Source organism: Xenopus laevis, chromosome 7L, assembly GCF_017654675.1.
Source record: "Xenopus laevis strain J_2021 chromosome 7L, Xenopus_laevis_v10.1, whole genome shotgun sequence".
NCBI classification, from domain to species: domain Eukaryota; kingdom Metazoa; phylum Chordata; class Amphibia; order Anura; family Pipidae; genus Xenopus; species Xenopus laevis.
Window position 1 is genome coordinate 30825739 of NC_054383.1, and position 16560 is coordinate 30842298.

The 16560-nt window shown below is 39.0% G+C and overlaps 1 protein-coding gene across 7 annotated transcripts in view; it reads right to left on the reverse strand.

The window, feature by feature from the left end:
* Positions 1-4281: 4281 nt before the first annotated feature.
* The window catches only part of LOC108696171 (tetratricopeptide repeat protein 31), a 73399-nt gene continuing 61120 nt past the window's right edge, over positions 4282-16560 (reverse strand). For all 7 annotated transcript variants that reach the window (XM_018225281.2, XM_018225277.2, XM_018225280.2 and 4 more), the window contains 6 exons: positions 14491-14581; positions 14093-14168; positions 12821-12898; positions 8259-8361; positions 7559-7653; positions 4282-6281 (listed from right to left, as the gene is read on the reverse strand). In XM_018225281.2, the coding sequence (XP_018080770.1) occupies positions 6146-6281; positions 7559-7653; positions 8259-8361; positions 12821-12898; positions 14093-14168; positions 14491-14581 (579 nt within the window). In that variant the 3' untranslated portion in view covers positions 4282-6145. The remainder of the gene's footprint in view (positions 6282-7558; positions 7654-8258; positions 8362-12820; positions 12899-14092; positions 14169-14490; positions 14582-16560) is intronic.

Genomic DNA, 16560 nt, shown 5'->3' on the forward strand with positions numbered 1-16560 from the left:
GACACACAGACACTCACACATAAGACTACAGCTTATGGGAAGTAAAACAGGGCTGGTTCTAGGCATTTGGCTGGGCCCTCTTTCTCAAGTCTAAGAGGGGCCCCTTGACCAGTAAATGTCTTTGATAAAAGCAAAGCTGAACATATAATCACAATGACCGTCATATCTGCTTGATATACTTAAAGGGCCAACTCCCAATAAACCACTGGGTTATTTGTCAACAACAGCTGGAGGGATACAGGATGGATCCCCAATTTACAGTTTTGTCCCCTGGGGTTAAATTATACGGACAAATCTTTAATAGGGCACAATTCGTTGTTTAAGTCAGACAATAACCTGGACACTATACAGTTGCTCACAATAAAGGGCGCCAATAAGAATTCATCCAAAATATGTTTAATGGCGCCATCTTGTGGCCAAGCAGAATATCGCCTCTTTGCATCAGTGATGTGTTTGACAGAGACTAATGTAGACATGAGTTTGGCACAGAGAAAAGCACGGAATACAACTCACAAGTCAGCAGAATATTAAAGACAAAAGAAAAAAATAAACCCACTACATCGTAACTGTCTGTGGGAGTGAAAATAAACTCGTCTGCTGCGATACCTTCACAGAGAGATGAAGCTGCAGAGAGTCTCTTCCAAGAACAGGGACGAATATTCCAGATTAAATAACGTTCTTTATTCTGGGAATGAGAATATAATGTGATCGGATAATTATTTAGCCCTGGTGCTGGCCTTAGGTTCTAAGGAAGAGCTTCTTTCCTCCACGGATATTTTTATATCCGTTATCTGGAAACCAATTATCCAAAAAAGCTCAGAATTACAGAAAGGCGGTCTCCCATACACTGCATTTTAAAAATAATTTTCCTCGTTCTATGTAATAATGAAACAGTACCTTGTAATTGATCCAAACTAAGATATAATTAATTATTATTGGGAGCAAAACCAGCCTATTGGGTTTAATATTTACATGATTTTCTAGTAGACAAGGTATGAAGATCTAAATTACGGAAGGATCCATTACCCGGAAAACCCTAGGTCCAGAACATTCTGGATAAAAGGTCTCATACCTGTAATATTGCAGGACTGTAGTCCAATCCAAGGCTGACATGCAGCACAATAACAACACAAACAGCTGGTCCAGCAACCCCAAGTGAGTCCAGAAAAGAAGAGGTTATAGTTGATTCACAATATCAATAGATATGAATAAAAAGATCATGGTGCAAAAGGGTTTGGCAGTGGCCCTAAAACGATCTTGCTGTGAGGCTCAGTAATTCTGAAGAACCAGGGAGGGAACAATGGTCACAGGAAAGATTGTAATTGTTACGTCTATGGCCACCTTAACACTGTACAGTGTATAAAGATTCAGCAATAAATATAGCCCTGCAAACAGTAGTAGCAATAAAAGGGTAAGTCTAAAACACTGATAAAACCCTAAATATAAATTGGCCTAAACATTCGTTTCATTGCATTGAGTTGCTTTGTGCCTTATCAGCGATATAAACTGAAAGCTACACCTCTCTGTACATTGACCTAACTGGGCTGGACTTTTCTATGTCTACAACCCCTCTCCGTTGCAGATATCACAGCTATGCCCATTTCATCACTGGCCCATTGGCACATTCATAGCGCAGGGAGAGGGAAGGCCAATAAACAATAGAACTATAAGGTGAACTGGAAGATAGTGAAGGCAAACATTTCTAGCAGATAAGGCAGCTGGAAACAACTTGCAAAAAACCAAACATTTCTGGGCTATAAATACATTTAAATATGGATAAATAAGGAGAAATTAATATCAAGAAAAAGCTTACACTGACATATTGTGCATATATAAGAGAAAAATGTAATCAGATAAATAATGGTTTTGAGTTGAGATGTTGGGTGCCAAGCAGATACTGTATATAGAAGTGGTTGGAGATGTTAGGAGGAACACAAAAATGTGTTAACCAGGATTCTATAGTTGGACTGGAGGTGAATGTGGGTACTGAGTACAGATTTGGATGGAAAGAAATTGAGATCTGACATAATGGGCTGCATAGGTCACTGTTAGCCTCTATATGTCCATCACAATGTAGACAGACAGGGTACTAACTGCAATTTATGGGCAGCATCATTGTGCTTAGTGTTTGGGCCATGCTTCTTTGCTAACAATCTACTTGTGGATTTTCCATTATCCTTCACAAATAACTTTCCATTAGTTGAAGTTGCATTAGTTTTAATGGCTTTAATAAAAGTTAGATTTTAGGAGCATTGCACATGTAGTTTACTCTTGAGTGCATGTGCCTAAAGTGGCCCACTTGGGAGTGGTGGGGCTTCTTGAGAGTTGTTCACCTTCCTAGTCTATGTGTGATCAATATTTTGGTTGGTTCTGGACTGGCAGGCAGTTCACGGTCATCAATATACTGAGCATTAAACAACAGTTCTTCAAGATAGGATTCCACAGAGATATTTGTTTAACTCAACAGGACTGAAAGATTGAGGCTCGGGAGAGAATCCAGATGATAAGACTGGTTGCTCAGTGCCAAATATATTGAGAAACCAGCTCTTCTTGGATGGGGAGAAAACATCGGTATCACAGCTTCTCCATCAGAGTCAGAGACAGCATGGTCTTTTGGGAATTTATGAAGGACTGTGGAAAAAAACGGGAGGGTACACCAAAGCCAAAACAGCCTACTTTAGCTTCATATGAAATTAAAACCTTTTAAGAAAGTTGTCCCCAACCTGAGCCACATACAAATGTATGCATCAGCATGAAAAGGTCCTGGGGATGCCAGATGAGGCCTTGATTGTCTATTTGGCCCCCCTATGTGGACTGGCAGCCTACAGGAGGCTCTGTTTGACAGTACACTTGGCTTTTATACAACCAAATCTTGCCTCCAAGCCAAGAATTCCAAAATAAGCACCTGCTTTGGGGACATTAGGAGCAACATGTTGCTCACGAACCACTGGTTGGAGATCACTGCACTCACAAGCAATTTGGATGGAGAAAAAGATGGATGAGATTAGTTTTGTTTAGATTAAAATGGGCTGGTTCTAATTCAGGTTAGAAGACAAGTAGTTTGCCTCGGTTCTTGAGTGAAGATCAGTGTTGGAAACAAGGAAAGCAAGTGATGATGGTAGGAAAGAATATTGGGCTGTTGAGACCAAAGTGCATATTAATGTTATGAGTGCAGGGTTGTCTAGTGTGCTCAGACCATTTCTTCTCAACATGGATACATTAATACATTTGAATTTCAATGGGAGCGGCCATATTACTCATGCATAGACAACAGCAATATTGTCTCTGCGACAGCTCTAGTTCTAGCTACTGTTGATCTTTCATTAGCTGAGAAATCTCAGGCAAGCAACGACACTATTTCCACTCATACTGAATGTATAAATGAAAATATATAGAGGAAGAATATTCTGCACACACTGGGCTTTAGCCTATTATTTTATAGCCTATGTAACAGATACTACACAGAAGATAAATTCTCATCTAAGATACAAACAGATATGGTTGGGACCAGAGAGTATGCTGCTTGAGATTGGAAAAACCTGTTATTAGTGCTCAGAATAGCAAGTTTACATGATTTGCCTATTTTTGCTTCTGAACCATAAAGTGACTCATTCATAGGAAAGCTGCTAATGACATACTATTATCACAGGGCTCTTCACAAATAATCATCAGGATAGACAGATGCAAGCCTGGGAGGTCTGCACAGTAAGTATAACATGTTACATTATTTTTAAAATGGAACTTGATAGCATAATGAAATGATAATGCAGGTAAGTGTGCCTTTAAACACACAATTTAGCAGTGGAACAAGTGAATATGCAACATGTTAGAAGGCAGCTAGAGTTAAAGAGATACTCCTAGGCATGTGCAAAAGATTCCCTGTGAAAGCAAAGAAACGTGCCTTACAGTTATTCAGGTCATAAAAGATGTTTGTGGGTGTTAATGTGATCTGTATTCAAATACATCTTGTATTAATAACTTGTATTAATAACTAGAATGTCAATTCTCCGCTACTATAGGCACTGGCGTAATTATGGAGGCCTGGAGAAAAGGGAGGCCCGGACTGTGGAGTCTGCTTCCTCTATAATTGTTAGAAATACCCCTTCCAGCTTCTCCTACTTATCTCTGTGCAGGCAGATGAGCAGGCAGGCAGGCTTAGGTTTAGTATTGGGGGTCCTGTGTGTACTGGGCCCCTTCAATTTCTCAGTGATATGGCCTGATACATCTTAGTTACACTACTGAGAATAGGGGTATAGTGATTTAAGGACTATTATACCCTGGTGTGTATCACATATTTATTAATTGAAACTGGGATGACTTATAAAGAGTATGCAATTTGTAAAGTGCAAAAATCAATGTAATCCACCATATTTCCCCTTATCTGCTGGCCGTACACATAGGATTTTCAGTATGTGTATGCTCCTTGGGTGATCTATGTACCATGGACACTGGCTGGTTCATTAACTGGGCAGGTCTGAAAAAGTCATCCAGTTGTACCATGTCGGCCAGTGCAGGGAGCTACCGCTCTTCTTCATTTCCAGATGTTCTGGCCAAATGGAACTATAGAAAGGTGTTTATACTGTGTATAGCCCTATGTGTTCAGCCCATCCTCTACTTTCGAGAACTGGCCAATGTTCAGCCACCATATCACACTTTTTGCAAATGCCAATTACTCTGTGTGCGGGTATTAAAACAAAACGGGCTGTAAATGATAAATGAGTGCCATTAAGTGTGAGGGCACAGTTTAGTTTGCACACTGAACAGTCATTCTTCGATTACTTAATAACACTGAGCGGTAGGCATTTCCATCGAGATCAGAGATAAATGGCACTGTTCTACTGAAGTGCACAGAGAAAGTCTCTGATGTGTCAAATGATATCAAGGCCCTCTTCCGTGCACATATGCATATATTCAGAGACAGAATGGTACATGCTTATAATAAGCGATGCCCTCATATTATCTAAAAGAGATGCAATAAATGGACAATAAAGCCAGTTTTTATAGAGGGTACTTACCTCTTTGCTTTGATACTTGAGTGTCGAATGCCTAATACAGATAAGAATGCACAGATAGGCACCATACTTCTGAGACCGAATCCAGTCCAAGCTCATACCCTGGGCTTCATTATTTTATATAAAAGGACAATACAAACAAACACCCCAAAAGTAAACACTTTTTCTCAATAATACAGTGTAAATATCGCAAGTATTGCCAGTAGAAACATTGGTATAAAATAAGGCACAATATGACTTCTTTGGCTGTTGTTTTTCAGTACATGATTAAGTTTTGGTCCTTAGAATTCCCAATTTACACACAATGTGACACAGTTTCTCCAAGCATTCAGGATTGGAAAGTAATGCTCAGAGGAGGTGATCCAGTTCTTAACACATCCATCTGAGCCAAGTCTACCTTTCCAAAATAGAACTAGGATCACAAAAACGCTCATTTCGCATATGGTCATCTGCAACTTTGCTTTGTGCTGGGATTCCAAGCAAGGCCTTCAGAACCATTTGTGGGCTTGCAACAAATGCAAATATCCACTCAATGAGAATGGTGGCAATGACTCAGTTTGGTCTAAAGGTGCTTCTTTTGCTACTGGGTGTAACCTTAGATGAATAGAATATAGCAACCCCACAGTATTAAGTGAACTCTGCATTAAAATAAAGTGCAATCTCCCATGTCTTGCATCTCAACTCTATAAGTTGAGATGATCCGGTAAACACAGTAGGATCTCATTTTTGGAATTGAAGCAGGCCTGGACTGGCAAGCTGTAGATTCTGGCTGCTGTAAAAATGCCATAGACAATAAAACAAGCCTGTGGGGGCTGTTTGGGCCTCTGTGTACTTGAAATTCCAGGGCCTATTTCGAATCTCTGTGTGGACCTGAATTGAAGATCTTATGGACATGAATAAGCCAATGTTTGGTTGGAGTCTTGTAGACAACAGAGGAGTCTGGCATTCCATAGAGCAATATTTAGTGCACAAAGGAGAGACGTCCTCTTATGTAAGGGGGAAGCTCTCATAGTTGAAGTCTCTACTACATCCCACCAAGTGTACTTGGCACATTTTTACATTGTGTCTTGGTTTCTTCTCGATTTCTCACCGCAAACATGAATGGATCCATATGTAATAAGGCGGAAGATGGGCTAGCACTTCCAGGGCTTCTTGTCCACCCCTTTGTTCTCAGGAATGTGTTTGTATCGGCATTTGTCCCCAAAGCTGCAGCCACTGGACCTCCAGTAATAACATTCACTTACTTTACTTGTCCCTTTCCTCTTGGAACTGTAGGACAGGAAAAATGCAACATTATACTAGACAGATAGAGGCTCAGTTCAATCTACCTAGAACCATTACAATTATTGCTTTTGTATACAAAACGACTAATGTTACCCAAGTAAAATCCAAAAGAAATTCACAAAGATAAAATATAAAGATGAAGCTGTGAAATATGTAACTAACATAGGTGTTAAAGTGAAGTCACACAGATTTTTTGTATAATTTTCTTACCTTGCCACACTGAACTTTCAAACAAGACAGATATTGATTGGGAGGTCTATCAGATCACACTATACACTGCCAACTCAGTCTAGAGGGGGAAAGTCGGCAGTTTTTAAGGGCTGACGATGTAGATGAAATGTTTGATGACTTGCCAGTTTGACGTCACAGTGTAAGACACTGGAGTCATTTATAAACATAGTTTAGTGTGCAAAGCGCAATTTTTTGGATGGAAATCCCTGGGGATCATTTACTGGGCAAGTTTGCCCATGGGCAGTACCCCACAGCAACCAATCGGTGATTGGCTTTTTTTCAGCCAGCTGCAGATAGAGGAATGGATGCCACAATTTGATTGGTTTCCATGGGTTACTGCACAGGGGCCAATTTGTCCAGTGTTGATAAAGGAGTCCTAGTGGGCTTTTTAGCCTCAATAAAGTGTTTTTCCCCACAATTTTCTGTGATTTAGGTGAAAGTTGTGGCTAATAATTTCATAGTTAAAACTTCTGGCATGTAGCGGTAACTTTTTAACAAGTGAGGGAATACAGGGTTATGGAAGATAGCTCATAGTACAAGTTGATCCAGGGTCTGGTCCGATTGCCATTATGTAGTCAGGAAGGAATTTTTCCCCCTCTGAGGCAAATTGGAGAGGCTTCAAATGGGCTTTTTTGCCTTCCTCTGGATCAACTGGCAGTTAGGCAGGTTAATATTTAAGTGAAAAGGTTGAACCTGATGGACTTGTCTTTTTTCAACCTAACTTACTATGTCATTATGTAACACGGCTTTAGCATGTTCCCCTGCGTTAACAAGCACGCAATTCAGTAAAAGCAAAATAGACAAAACGGTGTTTAAAGCGACTATATAGTGCAACGTTTCAAGTACCTTTAATGAATAATCAAGATGCACAACATTTGCTGCGATTATATGGTACATAAGTAAGAGACTGGCAACAGAATGGAGAACCATGGGTTAAACATTCTCCTGGAACAGAATGGGCACATTACCCAGTGTAACACCACTCCGTGCAATGGGCTTAATAGGATATTCAGCAGCAGTAACACACTCACCTTATCAAGCCGGATTCTGAAGTGCTCACAGCGGCGGGTCGGTAAGGCTTGTCTGGGTATCGAATCAATAATTTTGTGTTCTCTATCTCCTTGCCCTGTTGGTTTAGGGAAAGATTTACAATCAGTGATGCCGAGCTGTCCTTACAAATAGATCTAATAATGCTCCACTGAGAGATCCCATCCATTATAGCCTAGCAAAGAGCTTCTGCACAGATGTATATACTGGACTTGGCACTCTGTACAATAGAAGATAGAGGTATAAAAATTGAAAGCAAATGGTTTTTTATGACTGCAGTAATCGAAAGTCAGTTGTGGTTTATTTTGAGTTGTTTTGCCTCTTAAAGAAACAGTACGAGGGCATAGCTTATTTTCTTCCCAGAATAGTCTTTCTCTATGTATTTGCCATTTAGTAGTTTGTTGGGAGCTGCCATAATGCTAATAACAACATAATCCCCAGTGGTATCACTAAAGCATGTAGTATGTAATCAGCACACATTACACACCATTCAAATCGAGGATCTATATCACGTGCACTCACAATATGGTTAATATTATCAGAAGCCAGTTATCATTTCTGTATGTTTTTCGGAGTGTGGGAGGAAACTGGAGAAAACCCCATCCCACCATCCAACTGGTATTTCATTAATACCGAGGGCTCTCTCTATACCCCTTTCCCTATTCCGACTCCAACAGTACCTACCTGCAGAGCATCCAGGGCTTTGGCAGCAGCAGCAACACATTTAAAGTTCACGAATGCGCAAAACCGTTCACCAAGGAGTCGAATACTATGAATTTCTCCATAACTAAACGGAGAAAGAGGGAAAAGCATGAAAAGGTCAGGGCCAGATAATTGTATTGCCAACTCCATAGAAGCGTGTTGTTTTGCAGTCAGCGGCTGTTTCCCTGTTTTTTAACAATTCATTACCTGAGCAATATCCCGCTGCTCACTCTTGCAGAGAAGGACTTCTAAGTAACTAGTGCTAATTTCATGGCTAATTAAGTGAGGGGAGCAGATTTAATGACGTTACAGATATTCCACTAAAGTTGTCAGGTAGTATTCCAGCGCCTCAGTGCACCAATCACAGCGCAAAGGCATTAATCATGCTTAGTGACATGATAGCTGATCACTGGCCATACCTGTGTGTACATGTGCTAATATATATAGTGAATAAAGTACCCCAATGTAAAATATAAGGATATTATTAGTCACAAGGAGTTCCATGATCATATAATGGAATTCCGAGGTTACTTCTAATATCCTCATATTTTCAAACAAGGGGCACTTTATTTATTATAATTAGGGATGCACCAAATCAAGGATTCGGTTCGGGATTCGGCCTTTTTCAGCAGGATTCGGCTGAACTGAATCCTAATTTGCATATGCAAATTAGGGGCAGGGAGGGAACTCGCGTGACTTTTTGTCACAAAACAAGGAAGTAAAAAAATGTTTTCCCGTTCCCACCCCTGATTTACATACGCGGCATTTGGCCGAATCTTTCGCAAAGGATTCGGGAGTTCGGACGAATCCAAAATAGTGGATTCGGTGCATCCCTAATTATAATACAAAAGTTTTATGTGACAAAAATGACATCACTAAGAGACGTTTATAAGGATATAATTTACAGGATATTCATGACTGTAACTCTACGTGGGCAATCTCCAGGGTGCACGGTCAATTCTCAGACATATAACTTCAATTTGGAATGAATAATCCCTGGACCAGCACTTCCCTTTGTGAAATGAATGATTTTCATGATTTTTTTTATGTGTATATGAATAAAATCACTAATTTCGTGGCTTTTGTGTATTATATATAAATATTACACAAAAGCCATGAATATCCTGTAAAATATATCCTTAGAAATGGTGAGTTCTGATGTCATCAGTTATAAACGGTGAGTTCTGATGTAATTTCGGTCACATGACTCACTGAAACTTGTGTATTATAATAAATAAAGTACCCCCAGTTGCAAAATATGAGGATATTAGAAGTTACCTTGGAGTTCCATGACCTGTATAAAAACACTCGGCGTTCGGCCTCGTGTTTTTATATGGTCAAGAAACTCCTCGGTAACTTATAATATCCTTATATTTTACAAGAGGGGGTACTTTATTCACTATATAAAAAAAGTTGTTTCATACAGGGACTTAAACAGGAGGAAAAAAACTTTATTTAATCAATGTTTGTCAAGACATTTAACTGTGGTCATACCTGTGTGTACATGTGCCAATATATCTCTATAATACACAAAAGCTATGAATTTCTTATAAATTATATCCTTATAAAGGGTGAGTTCTGATGTCATTTCTGTCACGACTCACTGAAATTTGTTTATTATAATAAATAAAGTACCCCCAGCTGTAAAATATGAGGATATTAGAAGTTACCTCGGAGTTCCATGACCTGTATAAAAACACTCGGCCTTTGGCCTCATACTTTTATATGGTTATGAAACTCCGCGGTAACTTATAATATATTTATATTTTACAAGAGGGGCTACTTTATTCACTATATAAAGCATATTGTTTATACAGGTTGTGTATGTATACATGCATGAAATAAATATATTTATGTCACTCTCTCACTAGTTGTTATTTCATAACGCTACAGATTGTCTAGGTATTATGTTACCTGATTATTAGTAGACATACTTGTCCCAAGGGTCCTCATTAAGACCTTTATCAAGATTATTTATAGATCCGAGCCAATAAAAATGTGCTCATTCGACATAAAGCCTGTGAGTACAGACCATTATATAAATGGATTCGCACAGACAAACGTTAACTTCACTCAATCCCGAGGCAAACTTGTATTTAAGGGTTACATCTCCAAGAAAATTTCAGCTACAGCTATAATAAGACACTAACTGGAATTAAAAAATGTCTCTTATTTCGACAAGTGAGAGCATGCCTTATATTTGTATAATTTAAGCCCATGGGGACATTCAGATATATGCATGTACATCATGTTCATTTGTATAACATACAATATAGATAAAAATACTGTGTGCTAGTACAGCCGCCATGCTGAGCGACGGCGCTCACAGGAGAGAATGAGAAATATGTTGGCTTTTAAATGAGAAACCTCTGAAATGTAACTAGAGGAAGCATTATCCTCTGTGCTAGAGAATGTGCTCCTGTACAGAATAAAGCTAATCTATCCCTTGACTGCAGTATGAAATTCTCTCACTTTATTGCAACTCCGATACATATTGCTCCATTTATAGCCCTGAAGAATTGATCTTGTTTTTTTTCCAACTATAATTTATATATCAGATACAATGGGATGCTGGAGGGATATTGCTTCAGATAATAACACAGTCAGAGGCAAACCACACTGAAATAAGGAATCATATTTAGCAATATGTGTGCCTGGCAGCTCAGGTCACTGGGACTGTCGGAAGAAGGGCATAACTTTAAAGAGGACCTGTAACGTTATTGAAAATCACCTTCATCGTGTAGGTAATGTTGAATAATATATGGTACCCGGTTTAAATCTCAAACTTTTAAAAATGACACCTTTATTGGTACTTCCCATAGATCCTTTTCTGTATTATATGAGTGGTGGACCTAATGCCTCCCCCTATGAACAGTAGGATGTAGGTCGCCAATCACAGCTCTGCCTTTACACAGGGAAATAATTAATAATTAATTCTGCCAACTAATAAAGGAAAAACTATAGACAATTTGTAAAGAATGTATATTGCAAAGTTGCATAGAATTATTTTTATTTTATTAGACACAGTTTTATTTTGGGGTTGACACGCCCTTTAATTATGTAATGTCTTGCTATACCTTGTACACATTGCATCTTAGTAGAATCTTTCTCCATATGGCCTTGTCTTTTAAGCGACGTTTTGACTGCTGGTTCTTTCTTCTGGCCCTAATGGCCAGACATCATGCCCTACCGGTTTAGCCCACACCCCCAGGAGATTTCATTGTGGGATGATTACAACACACATGTAAGACTGTTGGACCCAGGGCAGCCATTGCAAAAATCCACTTTTTCATTGGTGTCCAGAATGAATGTAAAATTTAAGGCCCCTTAATTGGTTGTGATTGCCCCTTGTATCCTCTTAAAGGATGCACTTGGTGGGTTTTAAGAGCAGATAAAGGAAGTCAAATAAGAAACAATGGTTCTCTGTAAGCATTAAGGGCTGGAGGAACCTACACCTTTTGAATGTATGTACATGTATATATAAATATATAAAGTTCAGCCCACTGGCTTCAAATTAAGAAAAACAGTCCTGCTTCAACCAGGGCCGGGCCATGCCAGCCTGGCGCCCAGGCAACTTGACGGGCCACATCACCCCCTCTGCATGCACGCTAAACTACATCATCATCCTCTCACCTCGCAGTGTGTGTGTGCGCATGCGCACTGACCCAATGCGTCACCCCTCACGTAGCGTAGGCGCGCACATGCGTGCAAACAGGAGCAACGAGTGGGACTCTGAAGACAGGACTGGTGTAGGCAGCAGTGAAAGGTACGTGCCTGGTGCTCCCCAAGCTTTGCGCCCTAGGCACATGCCTACTCTGCCTACCCCTAGTTCCAGCCCCGGCTTCAACACCCACATTGGTGTATACAGAAATAAAATTATGTCCAGCACTTACAGCCGTGGCAGTATTGAGTCCCAGAGTCACACACTGGGAAAAGCTGTTTAAATTAGCCGACATGAGTGCAAGAAAACCTCGTCCGGCTACACGGCCCGGAACCATTGTGTCAGAAACCTGGGACAAACATATACTTCGTCCAGGAATTTTCTGGTATATATATATATATATATATATATATATATATATATATATATATATATATATATATATATATATATATATATATATATATATATATATATATATATATATTATATACAAATCTAACCCCTTTAATTATTTTCCCTTGATAGTGTCTTACAAAGCATTAACACAATACACACAGATGCAGCAATAGGCACCTAAAATAACGATATAACTAATCCCTAGGAAATGAATGGAGCTTCCAGCAGAAAAGAACAATTTTCTCTCTAGGAAGTTTATAATGCCAGTTGCTACATCTGTGTGTGTGTATATACTGACAACATGTACACCTACTAATGTGTCTGGAAAGAGACTAAGAACAGCTCTAGATCCTTGCACACTTAGGTACAAAGGAGTGTCCTCTATTTCACTTGTACTATAGATCTATATAAATACAGTATATATTAGTACATTTTATATTATCTTAAACCCTATTTACTAAAAATATAGTGCATACAAATTTACCTTTTAAAGAGGTCTCTCAGCTGCTTCTCTGTTATTTGATCGGTGACGTTTCCCACCCACAAGGAAGCACTCTGTGTTCTGCGCAAGGACATAAAATACGAATTAACATCATGCTGATTATCCTTCTGTTTGTGGCACCCCATGCCCGAAGTGGGAAATTGGTTCTGTACTAAGTCTAAAACCCCTGTGCAAGTTTGCAGAGACTTTCCTTGTACTCAGTATATTAAGGGAAAGTCCATCTGCGTTTTCTTATGTTTGTTTATTCTAAAGAAAGTCAATATTCAGTGACTGTTGTAGGAGGGCAATTACTTGTATTGTACATCTCAAATGCACAGGGGATTAAAGAAGAGTTGAGCACAGCAATTACATCTCAAGCTCCCCAAACTTCAAAGAGCTAGCTGGTTTAGAAACAACGTTCAGCTTTCATTTTTATTTTATAGCCATAATGTGTCTCATTCTCTGTAGAGATAAAAGACAGAGGCCCATTTCATCATCATTAATACATGATGGGTTTTTTGATACTAACCTATCTGCACATGGCCAATGGATAGGATATACAACTAGCTGGCAGAGGAAAATGAGGACTGGTACATTTCTGGGTCAGCTGATAACCTTATACATTTGATGAATTATGTCACTTGGTGTCTGCCCGGTTTTATCATTTTGGTGGATTAACTTCCCCACCAGAGGATAATTAGCCACACATATTGTTATAAAGAGTCACATAAACTGATTGCACTGAATGCAAAGCCTATGTGTTATCATCACACAGTAAACTATTATCATTAATACGTAAGGGGCAAGTAAGAAAGTTACATATTTGTTATTTTCCAGTTTCAGTAGATTAGTAGGTCCCAGATAGGGTGTCCTTGATGTTGGTTGTTTGGTCTCAGGATTATAAAGCTCTTGGGGCTACAGCACACAAGGCCTTTCTATCTTCAACAACACAAGAGTTGTTGGTAACCGCCAGTGAAAGCATTCACCAGGTTATTCCTGTTGCCCTTAAGGGCAAGTGACCTGGGGTAATTATTGAGCCTTTATATCCACTACAAGCAGTGGGAGCCTCATGAGACACGGGCCTTACAGAACCAGCTGACAAACTATAGTCCAGTAATAGCTGAAGAACTATTTGTTGGGCTTTCATGTTGTAATGATTTACCCCAGTATCTTTTTCACATAAGACAAAAACCAAAGCTAATATGGCATCAACTGTGGCCCTGATATGCACATACAATGCAAACTGAATTAGTTATATTTACTGTTCATACTTACTCAGACAGATCACTTAAGCAGAAAGGCTCGTCTTCAACTGACTCCTCTAAGGCCACATTCAGATTGCTGTCTGGGGCTATCCCATAAGGCAAAGCAAACAAAACCATGTTAATACAATTTTACCCACCAAAATGATAACCCTACCACTATTATACAGTATCTATACTACAACTCCAGGCACACCCAGGCAGCTTCCGTGCTACTTATGATGCATCTAAAAAAATAGGGCCAGCTACAATGCATCTGAATTATAATTATTAATGTATTATTATTCTCTGTATTATCTTTGTTATTATATTTGTGTAGTATTATTTGCTGTATTATCTTTGTATATGTATTATTCTCTGTATTATCTTTCTATAAGCCTATTGTGTCAATTGCTGTAACCATGAGCTTACCATTAGCAGCAATGGGGGCTTCCAAAACTGCAGCCACAGATTTATATTCTTTCAGCAAATTAATACTTTGTTCCTGGGTAAAACCTTGTTCCTTAAAAGAAAACACAATACGGATATTTATCTAATGTTAAAGCTACACTGCATGTAATTATGTAACTGTTCTATTTGAGCCGTGGCCATATCCAACCATTTAATCCAACTTCAAGGCTACATTCAGTACATTCTAGATTGTAACGCTGTCGGCTGGCCGCACCATAACAGTGACACATGCAAGGTAAGGGGGCACTCCCAGGACCTGTTAGGGCTATGTAACACAAGGAGACTAGTTGTCAATGGTAAATCTACTCTTCTGTGGGCAACTAAACCTCCTGCAAATGCTTTTCCTCTGGCAATTACATAAATCGCCTGTGGGAAAACATATGTGTTGCAAGCTGTATTAGAAGCCTATGGATAGGAATGGCCTCCTACATGCTCCTAGTGGTCATCATAAGACCTGTATTATGAATATACCCAAAGGCCATTTTTAAGAGCAAGGAGGAACTATACAGGAGACAATGATTTTATTGAAGTGTGAAACCCTTAAAGGGGTTGTTCAACTTTAAACAACTACTTGTTTTCAGATAGATCGCCAGAAATAACGACTTTTTCCAATCACTTTCCATTTTCTATGTGTCACCATTTTTCTAATATTAAAGTGTAAAGTGTAATTTTTCACCTTCTAAAGCAGCTCTAGGAGGGGGTCGCCGAGCATTGGCATGTTTTAGGTGCTGATCCTGTGTTAGAAGAACTAAGTGGTAATGAAACCCCTTGTCTCTATTAAAAAAAAAAAAAAAAAACTCTAAGAAATATGTTAGCTCCCTCTAAAGCAGGGGTCCCGACTTTTTGACCAGAAGTAAAAGCATTTGTGGAGCAACACAAGCATGAAAAATGCTCTTGGGGTGCCAAATAAGTGCAGTGATTGGCCATTTGGTAGCCACTATGTGGATTTTCAACCTACATTGAGATTCTGTTTCTCAGTTCACCTGTTTTTTTATGAAACCAAAACTTGCCTCCAAGCCTGGAAAAGGACTTGCTTGGAGGCCACTGGGAGCAACATCCAAGGGGTTGGAGAGCAACATGTTGCTCACAAGTTACTGGTTGGGGATTACTGCTCTAAAGTGTGGGGGGAAAACACAATATTGAGGGCCATTTTGGTGTAAATGGAATGCATCGGTGTGGCAACAAAAGGTAAATCACAGTGTTCCAAAGCACTTTACGGAACACCATAATAGTAGCCCAATAGGATTATTTGATATTGGTTTAGAACAGATTCCTTTATAAGGCAGTGGGACACTTTCTGGATTTTTAAATTAGTCTTGTTCCTTAAGGTCTCAATATTGAGTTAGCTTTAATATCTAGATTTTAAGTATTTTTAGATATTTGTTCTTGGTTTTTATACATATATTTTTTTTTCTTTGTAATAAGAGAGTACAGGTATGGGATCCGTTATCTTGAAACCCAATATCCAGAAAGCTCTGAATTACAGGAAGGCTGTCTCCCATAGACTCCATTATAATCATATAATTAAAATTTTTAAAATTTAATGTAATGATACGACAGTACCTCGTACTTGATACCAACTAAGATATAATTATTATTTGAAGCAAAACCAGCCTATTGGGTTTATTTAATGTTTACATGATTATCTAGTAGACTTAAGGTATGAATATCCAAATTCCGTTATCTGGAAAACCCCAGGTCCCGAGCATTCTGGATAACAGGTCCCATACTTGCCAATTTCAATTCGGAACGTGTTATGTTAATTTCATGGGGCTCAGTTGCTAACACAGATTTCAGTTCCCCATTGCAACCATAAATAGTTAACTGTAGTCTAGAAAATGATAAAATGCGATTCTTTTAATTAATATAAAAATATACCAGTCCCCAATGAGGAAAAGTAACCCAACTGCATGAAGCTACCACCATTGTATTCACTAAAGAGAGAGAATTAAAAAAAAAAAAATAACTATTGGTAATTGGTAATTCTGAGATTTTTGAATACCGGGTTTCCAGATAAAGTAGGTTTGATAT